We start from the raw sequence: 12,342 nt of genomic DNA on the forward strand, positions 1-12,342 counted from the left end.
TGCTGCTCAGAGATGCTGCCACTGACCTTAATGGGTTTTTCATTATAACAAAGAGCAGATATTAATCACGAGGGGGTTTCAGCTGCAGGCTGCTGCCCAAACCCCACAGTGTGGGGAGCTGCTTTTCAGTGGTTCAGGGACCTGTTTTACTTCTGTCAGGCTGCTCACCCCCGCTCACACCGTGTACAATCCTTTGTGCTGTCCAGGAGGAATTTCTTGGTATAACATTTYCAGAGATTTTATGCGGCAGTCAAGCTACGCTGCAGATATGATAGATTTTTTTCTGGGCAAATTGGAACAAGGAGTAGAAAACTGAAAGGATGCGCCAGTCATAGCCAATGAGCCTCTTATTGTCCTGCCTAAAAATCAAATGCCTTTTAATCATTTCAAATGTTCTTCTGGGTATCAATTAGTCACACATTAATATCAGTATTGCTTCTCTTCCTCAGTTCACATCAGATTAAATTCTCCCCTCTCATATACACTTGCTCTCATTAGCTTCATGGAAAATTAGTGATTGTTCCCTCTCCGTTGGCACTGATGGGAGATTTTCATCAGAACTGCTTTTTATACAGAGAACCTGATTGTCATCTRAAGGACACTAAGGGGTTTTCCCCAAAAATTGTTGTCTTTTCATAAAAATTCCTTCTTTTTTCCTCTGAAACCCTGAAGTCTGAGCCAGAGCATCAGGGAATGGAGGTGAAAAAACCCTTTTTGATGAGTGTCAGSCTGCAGTTTCTGTGCCTGTCTGCATCCCTTGTCTCCTTGTCAGGATCCAGTGCTGTAAGGCAGCTGAGGGGAGCACACTGGGGCTGCACAGGGGTTTGGTGTGTCAAATCCCGAGCCAAGGCCGGGTATCTGTAACCTCTCTGTGGAGAGGAGCAGCGTTTGGGATCGCATCCTGTCCCTGCCCCTTGTGGGGCCACGGCACTCCGGCCTGAGCTGGCCCTGGGGCTGCGTGTGCATGTGTGTGCCCATGTGTGTGTGTGTGCTCATGTGTGTGTGTATGTGTGCGTGTGTGTGTGTGCTCGTTTGTGTGCCCATACGTGTGTGTGTGTGCTCATGTGTATGAATGTGTGCGCTCACATGTGCTCATCTGTGCCCGTTCCCATTGCCCCCAGTCCCCTGGCAGCAGTGTCCAGTTTTGCAGGGTCAGTAGGCCAAGGGCTCCAGCCCAGCCCCGTGACCCCGCACCGTCTCAGCCCCGTGACCCCACACCATCCCATCCCCATGGCCCCACACCATCCCAGCCCCGTGACCCCACACCGTGACCCCACACCGTGACCCCACACCGTGACCCCACACCATCCCATCCCCGTGACCCCACACCGTGACCCCACACCATCCCATCCCCATGACCCCACACCCTCACCCCCCACCGTGACCCCACACTGTGACCCCACACTGTGACCCCACACCATCCCATCCCCGTGACCCCACACCGTGACCCCACACCGTGACCCCACACCATCCCATCCCCGTGACCCCACACCGTGACCCCACACCGTGACCCCACACCATCCCCGCCCCTCCGTGCCCCGCTCCGGTGCTGGAAGGGATCTGTGACATTCATTGATTTTATTCACTCCCAGCCCTGGCAGGCTCTCACCTCTTGCAGCTGATTCAGACACCGACTCCTGCAGGAGTTACAGTGATTGCCATTAAAAAGCTTGACATTTACCTTACAACAGTAATAAAATAATAATGCCTAATTCAGTTTATGAGTGGTATTTGCAGTGTTTCCTGCGCCTCGAGTGGGGGAGATGGTGAAGATCTGCTGATCAATTAMGTCTGCTTAGCAGCACTGCTGTAATTCTTTCCTGTAATCAGAACCATCTTTCAGTAGAGCTGCTCCAAAGTTTTCCTCTGAAACTCTAATTTTGACAAGAAAAGAAAATGTTTTCAAATACTTGAGTTTCCAGTGAATAACAAAAGCTTCCGAGATGGAACTTTCTGGTGGGAAGTGGAGACAGACAAACCTGGTGTCTGCACAGATTTGCTGCATTTAGATTTCCAAAACCTCTCAGATGTTTTCAAAGGCTGCCTGCGTTTGCTTTCCATTAAAAAGGGTTTTTTTCTCCTCCAAATAACCTCGTCAGTATGATTCCCTTCTGTTATTGCCATCTCAAATATTGAACCCCCTGAGTGTGTTTTCCACCCCTGGCACTGCTGAGGGGYTGTGGGGTGAGCAGCTCCTGCAGTTTTAGGGTCAGGGAGCCCAAAGTCCTTTACAGGGAGCAGGTACAGAGCAGAGCACACCCTCAGCACACACAGGTTCACGATGCTCTCCACTTCTGTCTCCCCAGGATTTACCCCGGGTTGCAGGCAGCAACATCCCAATGCTCACAAAGCCAGTGCCAGACCTGCTAAAAGCAATTTCTTTCTCCATTTCTCATCCCGAGCRAAACTCGATGTGGATTTTCTTTTTTTTCAGTGCAATTTTAATTAGTGCATGATGCACTTTGGGTTTTTATTAGAGTAAACAGCTTGGAAAAAGAGTCCATGCCAGCTCTTCTACACCAGGGAGCCTCATCCTGTTCAGACTAGAAACCTCACGCYCGATTTCTGAAAGCCATTCTTAAGATGGGTTCATTTCCGTGAAGAAATGCTACGATTCCAACAAATGGAAATTTTTGAACACAGAAAAAGAAAAAAAAAATAGTCAGGAAATTCCTGGCTAGGCCGACTTTGGGGTAAGGCTGTGCTCTCGACGGGGAGAACTCAGGCTTCACCCCACACACACACTGCACACTGCATGTCTGTGCACACCCCTGCCCATGTTACACACACATGGCACACACATGTATGCACACACGTGTCCCCATGCCATGCCTGTATCCCTCTGCCATGCCCGTGTCCCCCTGCCATGCTCCTGTCCCCATGCCATGTCCGTGTCCCCATGCCATGCCTGTCACCCTGCCATGCCTGTGTCCCTCTGCCATGTCCGTGTCCCCCTGCCATGCTTGTGTCCCTCTGCCATGCCTGTCACCCTGCCATGCCCATGTCCCCATGACATCCTGTGTCCCCCTGCCATTCCCCTGTCCCTCTGCCATGCCTGTCCCCATGCCATGCCCGTGTCCCCCTGCCATACCCATGTCCCCCTGCCATGCCCATGTCCCTCTGCCATGCCTGTGTCCCCATGCCATGTCCGTGTCCCCATGCCATGTCCATGTCCCCATGCCATGTCCATGTCTCCATGCCATGTCCCTATCCCTCTGCCATGTCCGTGTCCCCCTGCCATGCCTGTATCCCCCTGACATGCAAGGACCCGCTGGCAGCCCCACTGCAGAGCTCCCCCATGCATGAACAGAGGCAAGTCCCCCTCTGATCGCAGCAATGCCCGTGTCCCCAAGCTCCAGCGGGACCAGGACCCGTGGGCACACGGGCAGCAGTGCAGGGCAGAAGAGGGGCTGAAACAAGGACCATGGCTGTGGCTGTGTGTGTCAGGCAGTGGGGCTCGGGACCATGTCCAGCCGTGCCCGTGTCCAGCCGTGCCCGTGTCCGTGCCCGTGTCCAGCCGTGCCCGTGTCCAGCCCTGCCCGTGTCCACCCGTGCCCATGTCCAGCCCTGCCCGTGTCCAGCCCTGTCCGTGTCCACCCGTACCCGTGTCCGTGCCCGTGCCCCGGGGGCGGCAGCGCTGCCCGAGCGCCCGGGGCCCCGCTGGCTGCGGGGAAAGCTGGCTGCCCTCCGTGGGGGCGGCGTGGCCCTGCCTTCCCACCGCGTGTGCAGCCAGAGCCTCCCTAACTCCACCTCGGAGCGGGCTGGAGCCCTCGCACACGGCGGAGACCATGGGAGGGACGGCTCGGCAGAGCCCGGAGCACTGCCGCTTTCTGGACGTAAGTTCATGGCTTGCCTKGCCACCCTGCGTCCCCGCAGCGCCAGAAATGTCTGATCCGTGCGTGTCCTCCTCCCTGCCGGAGCCCTCGGCACAGCCTGGCTGTCACTGTTCTGTCATTAAATAGGCAGAAGCAGCCAAGCCGCGGAAGAAGAGCTGCCCCAGGTACCAGCTCTGTGGACTGCTCCTCGGCGTGCTGCTCCTTTCTCTTATTCTGATATTTTTTGGTGTCAAGTACCTCTGGAACCCAGCACCCAGAAAAGTAAGTAAAAACTCTTTCATCCAGCATTTCAGAGCGTTGTTTCCCCAGACAGAGCTGTCTCCCTCCCCTTGACTCGCTGAAACTTCTAACAACTCCCCAAAACCCAAGCAACTTCACAAAATGCATTTTCTGAGACCACAAGTATTCATGGGACTTTTAAAAATCTTTGTATTATTCATAAGTAGCTTTTACTTTATACAGGCTGGRGTTTTTTTCCCTGTCACCGCATTTTTTCCCCAGTTGACAATTACAGGGGATGGGAGCTACGCCACGAAGAGTTAAAGTTACTCTTATTTCACCGGCAGCAAATTTTATGACAAGTAAGAAAATATTTTCCATTTCATTTCAATTATCTTGCCAGAAACCGGTGGAAAAGTCATTATGCCACCGCATAAAGAGGAGAGAAAGCCAGGACGCAGTGGTGATTGATTGTCATGGATTATATTTCTTACTTTAATGTGTCTGCAATGTGAGGGACGGTGAGATGGATTAGCTCCTGGAGGAGCTGCTGCTAACGGGGTTGGGCTCGTTTGTTCCCAGCTGCAGACGGACACTGCTGTGAGTGCAGAACGTGTCGGGGTGGTAGGATTGTGCATCTCCCCACCCAGCACCCTGACACTGCTGCCAAAACCCKTTCTGTGTCCCACACCCCAAGTAAWTMGGTTATCCTTGATGYCAACAGCCTGCCTGGTGYYCCTCATCCTCCTTTCCTTTAGATTTCCATGCTCACCCAGAAGGCCTCGCCTTGCACCCCGTCACCAGTGGGTTTTGCCGGCTCTTAAGAGCATCTCCCAAATTCCTGTGCACAGCCAAGGCAGTCTCTTTCCCACACTGGCTTCTCCAGTCTCCCCCCTGSCCTGGAGCTGCTCCAGCCYGGCCAGGCTGCCCTCCTGCCGGGCACAGGAAGCACCCTGCTSGCTGGAAACTTTATCTTCTTATCAGCAAACAGAAATAAATACCCCCCAAAATGAAAGAAAAAACAATAAAAGCCATATGTTCCTCCAGAATCCTGCCAAGATCATTATAAAGTCTCTACTGTTCCTAGAAAAACAGGGGTCGTGCCAGCCATGAGGGGAAGAGGCTGTTAACCCCTGGAGGGGAGGTTTTCTCCAAGCCAGCCCTGCAGAGACAATGCCACAGCATCAGAAAGGACACCCAGAATTGAGCCCTTGGTGTCCTTGGTGGAGGATGGAGTCCATCCAGCCCTCCCCAACACCTGATGGGCAGACAATGAGGGCATGAGGTCACAAGAAAACCTGGTGGAGAGCASACTGGCACTGCCAGAGCCCAGCACTGCCCTGTCCCTGGGGCCGTGGAGCTCCTCCAGCTGGCCCAGGACACCTCAGGACAGAGCAGGATGGGGAGACTGCGAGTTTGTRACACTCAAAAATATCAACCGAAGGGAATTGAAGTCTTTAAAGAACATGAAACCCTTCAAGCTTCTTTCGTGTGACTGGAGAGTGGAAAAAGCCTTGAAAGAAGAGTTGTTCCTCTGAGGGGTGGCCTTGGMCAYGGCTCTGCCCTCTGCACAGCAGCRTCCGYGCCGGCCGGCACRGCTGATGATTCAGCTAACGAGGGATTCATCACAGCCTTGCAGGGGACATATTTCAACCATTCACCAGCAAGTGTCATTTTTAGCYCTATAAAACACATCATAGCTCTCTGAACGGCACAGACACGGCAAAGCCCAAGGGGGTTAGCTGGCTGCTGTGCTGGCCAAAGTAATTTTTTGTAAATGGAGAGGCACTTGAAGGTAAGGTGCCACCCGGGATCCTGCCTTCCTTGAAATGATTCACGGCATTGTGTGCATTTTGTCAGTCAAAACCAGCAGCCTTCCACACATTTTGGGCTTCAGATTGTTTTTACCATATCATAAAATCCATTGAGAGCTGTATATCTCTCCAAAAGGAGCATGCTCATGGCTGCCAAGGCACACATCACTCCTCTAACCTTTGAGCAGGGGTGAATGTGCCCATCAGTTCCCCTCTGCACAGCCAGTTCTGCACCCTGGGAATGCTGATGCTGCTGAGAGGCTTTGAATCCCCCAGGGGAAGGATGTGCAGGAACCAGGGTGCTGTGAAAGGGGTTTGGGATGGCACTGGAAGCAGAGCTGCTGCCCCACACCAGTGCAGCCAGCGTGCTCTTTCCCCGGTTCCACAGCCTTGCCGTGGGATGAACAGGGCTTTCCCATCTCCGTATCTCCATCTCTCCTGCCTGCCCCGTGGACTTGAGGGGTTTTGCACAAGCCCTTCGCTTCCACACAGCCCCGTTTGATGCGGGGAACGAGACTCCCCAGGGCCCGGCAGCTCTCGCCGCGCCAGCAGGATCATTTCTGTGCTTCAAACAGCATCTGCCACTGCTCATCCTGTCAGGGTCAGGCATCCGCGGAGACTGCAGGGCTGCCGGGCTGGAGAGCAGCGAGCAGGAGAGSGCTGCTCCTCCCGCTCCTCCCGGGGGATCAGCGCCGCCGGCTGCTACACCCGCAGCTCTTCAGCAGCCCTCGAGGATGTCTTTGATCCGCAGGCCATCCTTGATCTCCTCCAGGCGATAGAGGCTCTTATCTCTGCCTTTCCAGGAAAAACAGAAGGCAGAGAGATGGAGAAAGTAAACTRGGGAGGACACAGCGGAGTGAGTGAGCCGGGGACACAGGGATGGAGCAAACAAGCCAGGGATGCAGTGTGGAACAAGCAAGCTAGGGCAAGGGGAAAATTAAATACCTGCCTGGGATGTCACCAGACTCGCACCACAGAAAGCGCCAGCAAAGGCTGAACAGTGGGGAAGCTCCTGGTGCGAGTGTGGGAGGAGCATCCTCTCCCATTCTTGGAACGCATCACTCCCCGTCCTGGCTGCAGCCTGGCCTTTCACCCAACCCTGGCTCCTGCCCGGGACCTGCCCTCCTTTTCACCCCGATGATGGCTCCTCACTGGGACCTGCTCTCCTTTTCACCCCCATGATGGCTCCTGTCCGGGATCTGCTCTCCTTTTCACCCCGATGATGGCTCCTGCCCGGGACTGCTCTCCTTTTCACCCCGATGATGGCTCCTCACTGGGACCTGCTCTCCTTTTCACCCCGATAATGGCTCCTGCCCGGGACCTGCTCTCCTTTTCACCCAACCCTGGCTCCTGTCCGGGATCTGCTCTCCTTTTCGCCCCGATGATGGCTCCTGCCCGGGACTGCTCTCCTGTTCACCCCGATGATGGCTCTGCTCGGAGCCGGGCTCTGAGAACAGCCAGTCCCCCAGCACGGTCCCCAGCAGGGGTGGTCAGCACCAGCASCAGCCTGTCCACCCCTGGACAGTGAAACCAGAGCGGTGCTGAGCTGACCCCGCTGTGACTCTGCCTCCCAGGTTTATGACATGGAGCACACGTTCTTCAGCAACGGCGAGAAGAAGAAGATTGTGATGGAGATTGACCCGCTGGCCAGGACAGAGACCTTCCGCAGCGGGAACGGCACTGAGGAGATCCTGGAGATCCACGACTTCAAAAATGTGAGTGTGCCAGCTCRTCCCTGAGACCCTGGAGTCCTACAGCAGGGCTGAGGGGATCCTTTAGGACATTGTGAAGTCTCTGGAGCAAGTCCCAGGGCTATTTGCTCCTGCATCAGGGAGAGCAAGAGCCAGGCTCTCTGGGGATGCTCTCAAAGGAAAGGAGATGTTATCTACATAAGCTTCCAGCTGTATTTGATAGTGACGTGGTTCAGTTCCAGGGAAATACATCTTAGAAGCGAGAAGACCAAATTATTGGATTGCAAAGGAACACAATCATCATCCGTCTGTCCCAGCCCAGTACATTTGTCTGTCTGGAGAGCATTAAAACCTCAGGACACTGTAGAAGGCTCTCTCTGAAACCTAATTAAAATTTGTAGGGAAATACCCTGTGCAGTGACATATGGTAAAATTTTGAGCTAATAGCCTAACAGGAACTGGGGGCTGAATGTTCATATAACCATAACGGTCAGATGCTATTCTGCATATTTTTATTTATGATAATGAGAGCTCATKATAGTTATAAGGGGAAGAGGAGCAGAGTAAAATTTTATGACTACCTGCCTTAAAATATGTGTAAAAAGCCCAGTTCTCCCAAACCATAAAATGCAATATCCCTTATGAGAACCTGTTAGTACAGCTTAGCACCGGTGCTGAAYGGAACTGGCACAAAAACATCAACAGGAAAAATATGACTAAACCCTCCTCCTCCAGCTGTACCCTCCCCACAATGGGTTATTCATCCTACTCTTTGCCCTGACCGTATTTTGGGTGTTTGCTTTGATCCTGTAGGGAATAACCGGCATCTTCTTCGTGGGACTTCAAAAATGTTTCATCAAAACTCAGACTAAAGTCCTACCTGAGACCACAGAAGCCAAAATTCCTGAGCTTGAGGTAAGTGAATAAAACAGGGCTCCCCTCTGCCCTGTGAGTGAAATCCACTCCTGTCCCTGGCATGGGAGCTGCCATTCCTGCCGCCCTCCCATCTGCTCCAGCCTTCCCAGAGACGCTGCAATAAAGAAATAATGAGTTGTGATCGCTTCATAAAATGATCTTATTTCAGAGGATTGCTTATAAAAACAAGTGAAAAGAAACGGGATTAGACAGCGACAGACAAAAACCTCTCAGTACAATACCGGAGATCAAGAACAATAATCCTGTTGTAGTCAAAAGGTCGTAAGGCAGCTCAGGATTAGCAGGCACCAAAAAGTCAATCACTTTTTCTCTGAGATTTGAGCCTTGTGTTTTGAAACAGAATAAGGCAGAAGCGAGGGATTTAAAAGAACGGCCACTCACATTTAAGAAATGAGATTTGAGAGAACTCCTGACATGCAGACCCGAGATGTGGGAAGCACCAGGCTGGGGCCAYTTCCATCCTGCATGGACCTTCATCCCTCTGATGTGCCTGATTGTTTCCTGCTGCATTTAACTGCATCCTGCTGCAAGGAGCCTCCTGCATTGCATGCTGCATGGAAACAAGTGTTGGAGCCCATAATTCAACCCCTCCCTGACAGTGTGACCTGGAGGGACGGCTCAGTCCCCTGACAGCACTGTCCTTTGTCCCTGTCCCCAYCCTGAGCCCTGGTGGTGGCACAGCCTTCCTGCCCCCCCATTTGCAGGACGGAGGGTGTTAGCAGATTGAATCCCCCCTAAGGAAGCTGCTGCAGATAAAACGCCAGCAGGACACGTGTTTGAAATGAAGCGTGGGCAGAAACATTTCCCTGAATCATGACCCAAATTCCCAGACACCGATTCTTTGATTACGCCCTAAGAAGCTAATAGATCTTTTCAGCTACCGTCGTAAAAGGGATATGACTTCCCAGGCTTTAGCAGAACGCTGCCCCGGGTAGAGAGCTGAAATGTAAAACCCAGTGAGATAAATGTAGATTTAAGCTCTAGTCGTGTCTTCTTGGAGCCTGCACGCTGCCAGGTCCTGCAGGCAGCACCTCCCTGACCCCACAGCTTCCACCAGAGTCTCCAAAAATTACCCAGACTGGGTCAACTTGCCTTGRCTCCTTCCTATGGCTTCCCAAAGCTGGAGGGAAAAACTCTGTAAAAGAGATATACAGCTCTAGATGCCTTCTGGAGAGAAAAAAAATGCTTTTTGCCAGCTTGCTCTATGGGCTACCACCACCAGCATAGACAACGTTGCCTTGGCAGAGAGCTCAGCGCAGACCCATCCAATAATCTTTATATATCTCCCTCCCWAAGTGCCTGCCAAAACACACCATGGACTAATGCAAGAGCAGAGACATGTGGTATAAATTACAGAATACAGCCGTGCAAAGAATTTCTSTGAGGAGTAAATTAAAGTGTTCGATCAAATATCAGTAGGAGGAGGAGAGGGGAATTAAGTGCTRGGAGCAAAGCAGAGAGGAGCTGTTTTAATCTTGTGTTTTAAAAGACTTGGGGCGCTCCAGAAGGCTCTTCCAGATAGTGGGGACTGCACAGGAGCAGGGTTTTGGAGGATGAATTAAGAGAGGAGAGGTGTAGAGTGAAGGAGGACAGGACAGGACGGGTTTGTGATGGGTCTGCCTGTGTGAGGACTGTCAGGGTGTGGTGTGTGCATCCTCTGAGCACCACCAGCCAGGACAGGAGAGGTGCAGCTGCTCTCTGCAGGGAGAGAGGGGCCTCAGGGCACACCAAGGAGAGGAGAAGCAGCCAATGTGGGGACAGAGTGTCTCTCTCACCACACCAAGGTGAATTCTCGCTCTTCTTCCAGGGAGAAGAAATCACCACCACCTACTTTGAGCAGTCTGTGGTCTGGGTGCCCGGGGAAAAGCCCATTCAGAACAAGGAATTCCTGAAGAGCTCCAAAATTTTTGACATCTGCAAAAATGTGACCATCTTCTGGATCCACCCCACGCCAATAGCAGGTACAAGCAGTGTCCCCAAGGAGCTCAAGAGTGGGAACAGCCCTGTCACACACCCGTGACCCTCCTGCCCTGTCCCTCTCTGTGACATACTGGGAACCCACTTTCACAGCCTCATTGTACATCTCAGACATGAACACAGTGCTGCCCATGACCACGGGAGATCGAGGCCAATGAAACAGCAGGGACTGAAGCTTTTCTCTGCAAAGCACTTGTTTCTGCTGGCTCCCCACCACCCTGCACTTTGCAGAGTGCCCACCCTCCTCATAACAGCGGGAAAAAAGATAATCCTTTGTACCTGCAAAGAAAGCAGCACTGCTGGAAACTGGGACGCCTAAATTCTCGTCACCACATGAACATCAGAGTGCGAGCAGACATCTGCATCTAAATCACACGGCGGGGTTGCCACCTCCAGCTGCTCACTACACAGCCCTCGCAGAGGTTGTGGCCTCTGAGATCTGCTGGTGTAATTACCTGCTCTCTCTAACCCACTTCCAACCCAATGAGCCAGTTTAAAAATCCCTGCTGAGAAAACTCCCCGTGCTCTGCAGCCACAGAGGCACATGGCACTGCCCACGGGTGTTGGCCATCTCAGGTGGTCTGGAGGGCAGGTGGGCATCAGAGATCCCCCATACAGAGGGACCCTCCTGCTGTCCTTGGCTGTTGTCTCTTTGTGTTTTCTTGTCCCTGTTGTGACACCCCCTCTGCAGCAGTGCCTGTGTCCCGGTGGGTCCAGCGGGGTCACCAAAGTGCACCCAAAGCCTTTGCCAGGACAGCAATGTCCCAAACCTGTCTGGCATCTCCCCTAGCAAAAGAAATTGCTGCTGGGTCTTTCCTAAGCTAGGAAAGCTGTAGCTGGGCCATAATCTGGCCCAGATMATGTTGCTTTAAAGGAGCTCTACAAATCCATTCCTCAGCAGCAGAGGCCACCGTGAGGATGTGCTTCTGCACACCTACAGCCCCACGCAGGAGATACCACCAGAGGGATGGGGATGGCATGGGCCATTATCCCCTCCAGCCCTGCTCCCAGGCTGGCTGAGAGCAGGAGGCCATGGACCACTGGATCTTTGCTGGCCTTTTTGTGTACCTGGGCACCAAATTCTGGTCAAGACATTAATTCTTGCTGCCGCATTTGTCCGCCTGCTCCCTGGTTATTGACAGCAACATTTGGGCTCCTCTCGTAGTTCCTGAGCTGGCCAACCTTGAAGGGGCAGAAGAAGAAGACCCTGAGCTGCTGACAGCCAGCCAGGGCTGGTTGGACGAGGGGAGTGAACACGAGCTGGGGAAGGACTCACAACCGGGACCCAAGCGCCGGGCACGGCAGCTCACCGAGGAGGATCTGCCCGTCAACGACTATGTGAGTGAGGAAACCCCACCCTGGGCTGTCCTGCTTGTGGTCTGGGGTATCCTGGTCACATTCCTGGGGTGCCCTGGTCACATTCCTGGGGTATCTCACAGCACACAGCGTGTGCTTGCTGTGTTCCTTGGGATGCCCCGTGCAGCCCTTGGGGTGTCTCCACGTTCCCAGGGAGYTCTGCTCCTCTCCTGGGGTGCCCAGGCTGCCCTCGCAGGGTGTCCTGCCCATTCTCTCAGCCGTACCACCCCTGCACTGACTCTGTCTCTTCCCGGCAGTCGGAGAACGGGCTGGAGTTCCACCCGCTGTGGGACGAGCGGGGTTACTGCTGTGCCCAGTGCCGCCGCGCCAACCGCTACTGCCAGAGGGTGTGCGAGCCGCTGCTGGGCTACTACCCCTACCCCTACTGCTACCAGGGCGGCAGGGTCATCTGCCGCATCATCATGCCCTGCAACTGGTGGATCGCGCGGATGCTGGGCCGGGTGTAGCGCCCGCCGTGCAGGAGCGTCCCGACACGGCCACCACGGGGGACAC

The 12,342-nt window shown here is 53.5% G+C and overlaps 1 protein-coding gene across 1 annotated transcript; it reads left to right on the plus strand.

Moving 5' to 3' along the window:
- The first annotated feature begins 3,746 nt into the window (after window positions 1–3,746).
- On the plus strand, window positions 3,747–12,336 carry TNMD (tenomodulin). Its single transcript, XM_057365577.1, has 7 exons — window positions 3,747–3,836; window positions 3,963–4,097; window positions 7,444–7,584; window positions 8,374–8,475; window positions 10,304–10,457; window positions 11,639–11,811; window positions 12,087–12,336. Exons 1-7 carry the CDS (start codon window positions 3,789–3,791, stop codon window positions 12,294–12,296), a joined length of 963 nt encoding a protein of 320 aa, XP_057221560.1. The 5' UTR covers window positions 3,747–3,788; the 3' UTR covers window positions 12,297–12,336.
- Window positions 12,337–12,342: the final 6 nt, after the last annotated feature.

Source organism: Malurus melanocephalus, unplaced genomic scaffold, assembly GCF_030028575.1.
Source record: "Malurus melanocephalus ecotype Western Australia unplaced genomic scaffold, MMel_1.1 scaffold_54, whole genome shotgun sequence".
NCBI lineage: Eukaryota > Metazoa > Chordata > Aves > Passeriformes > Maluridae > Malurus > Malurus melanocephalus.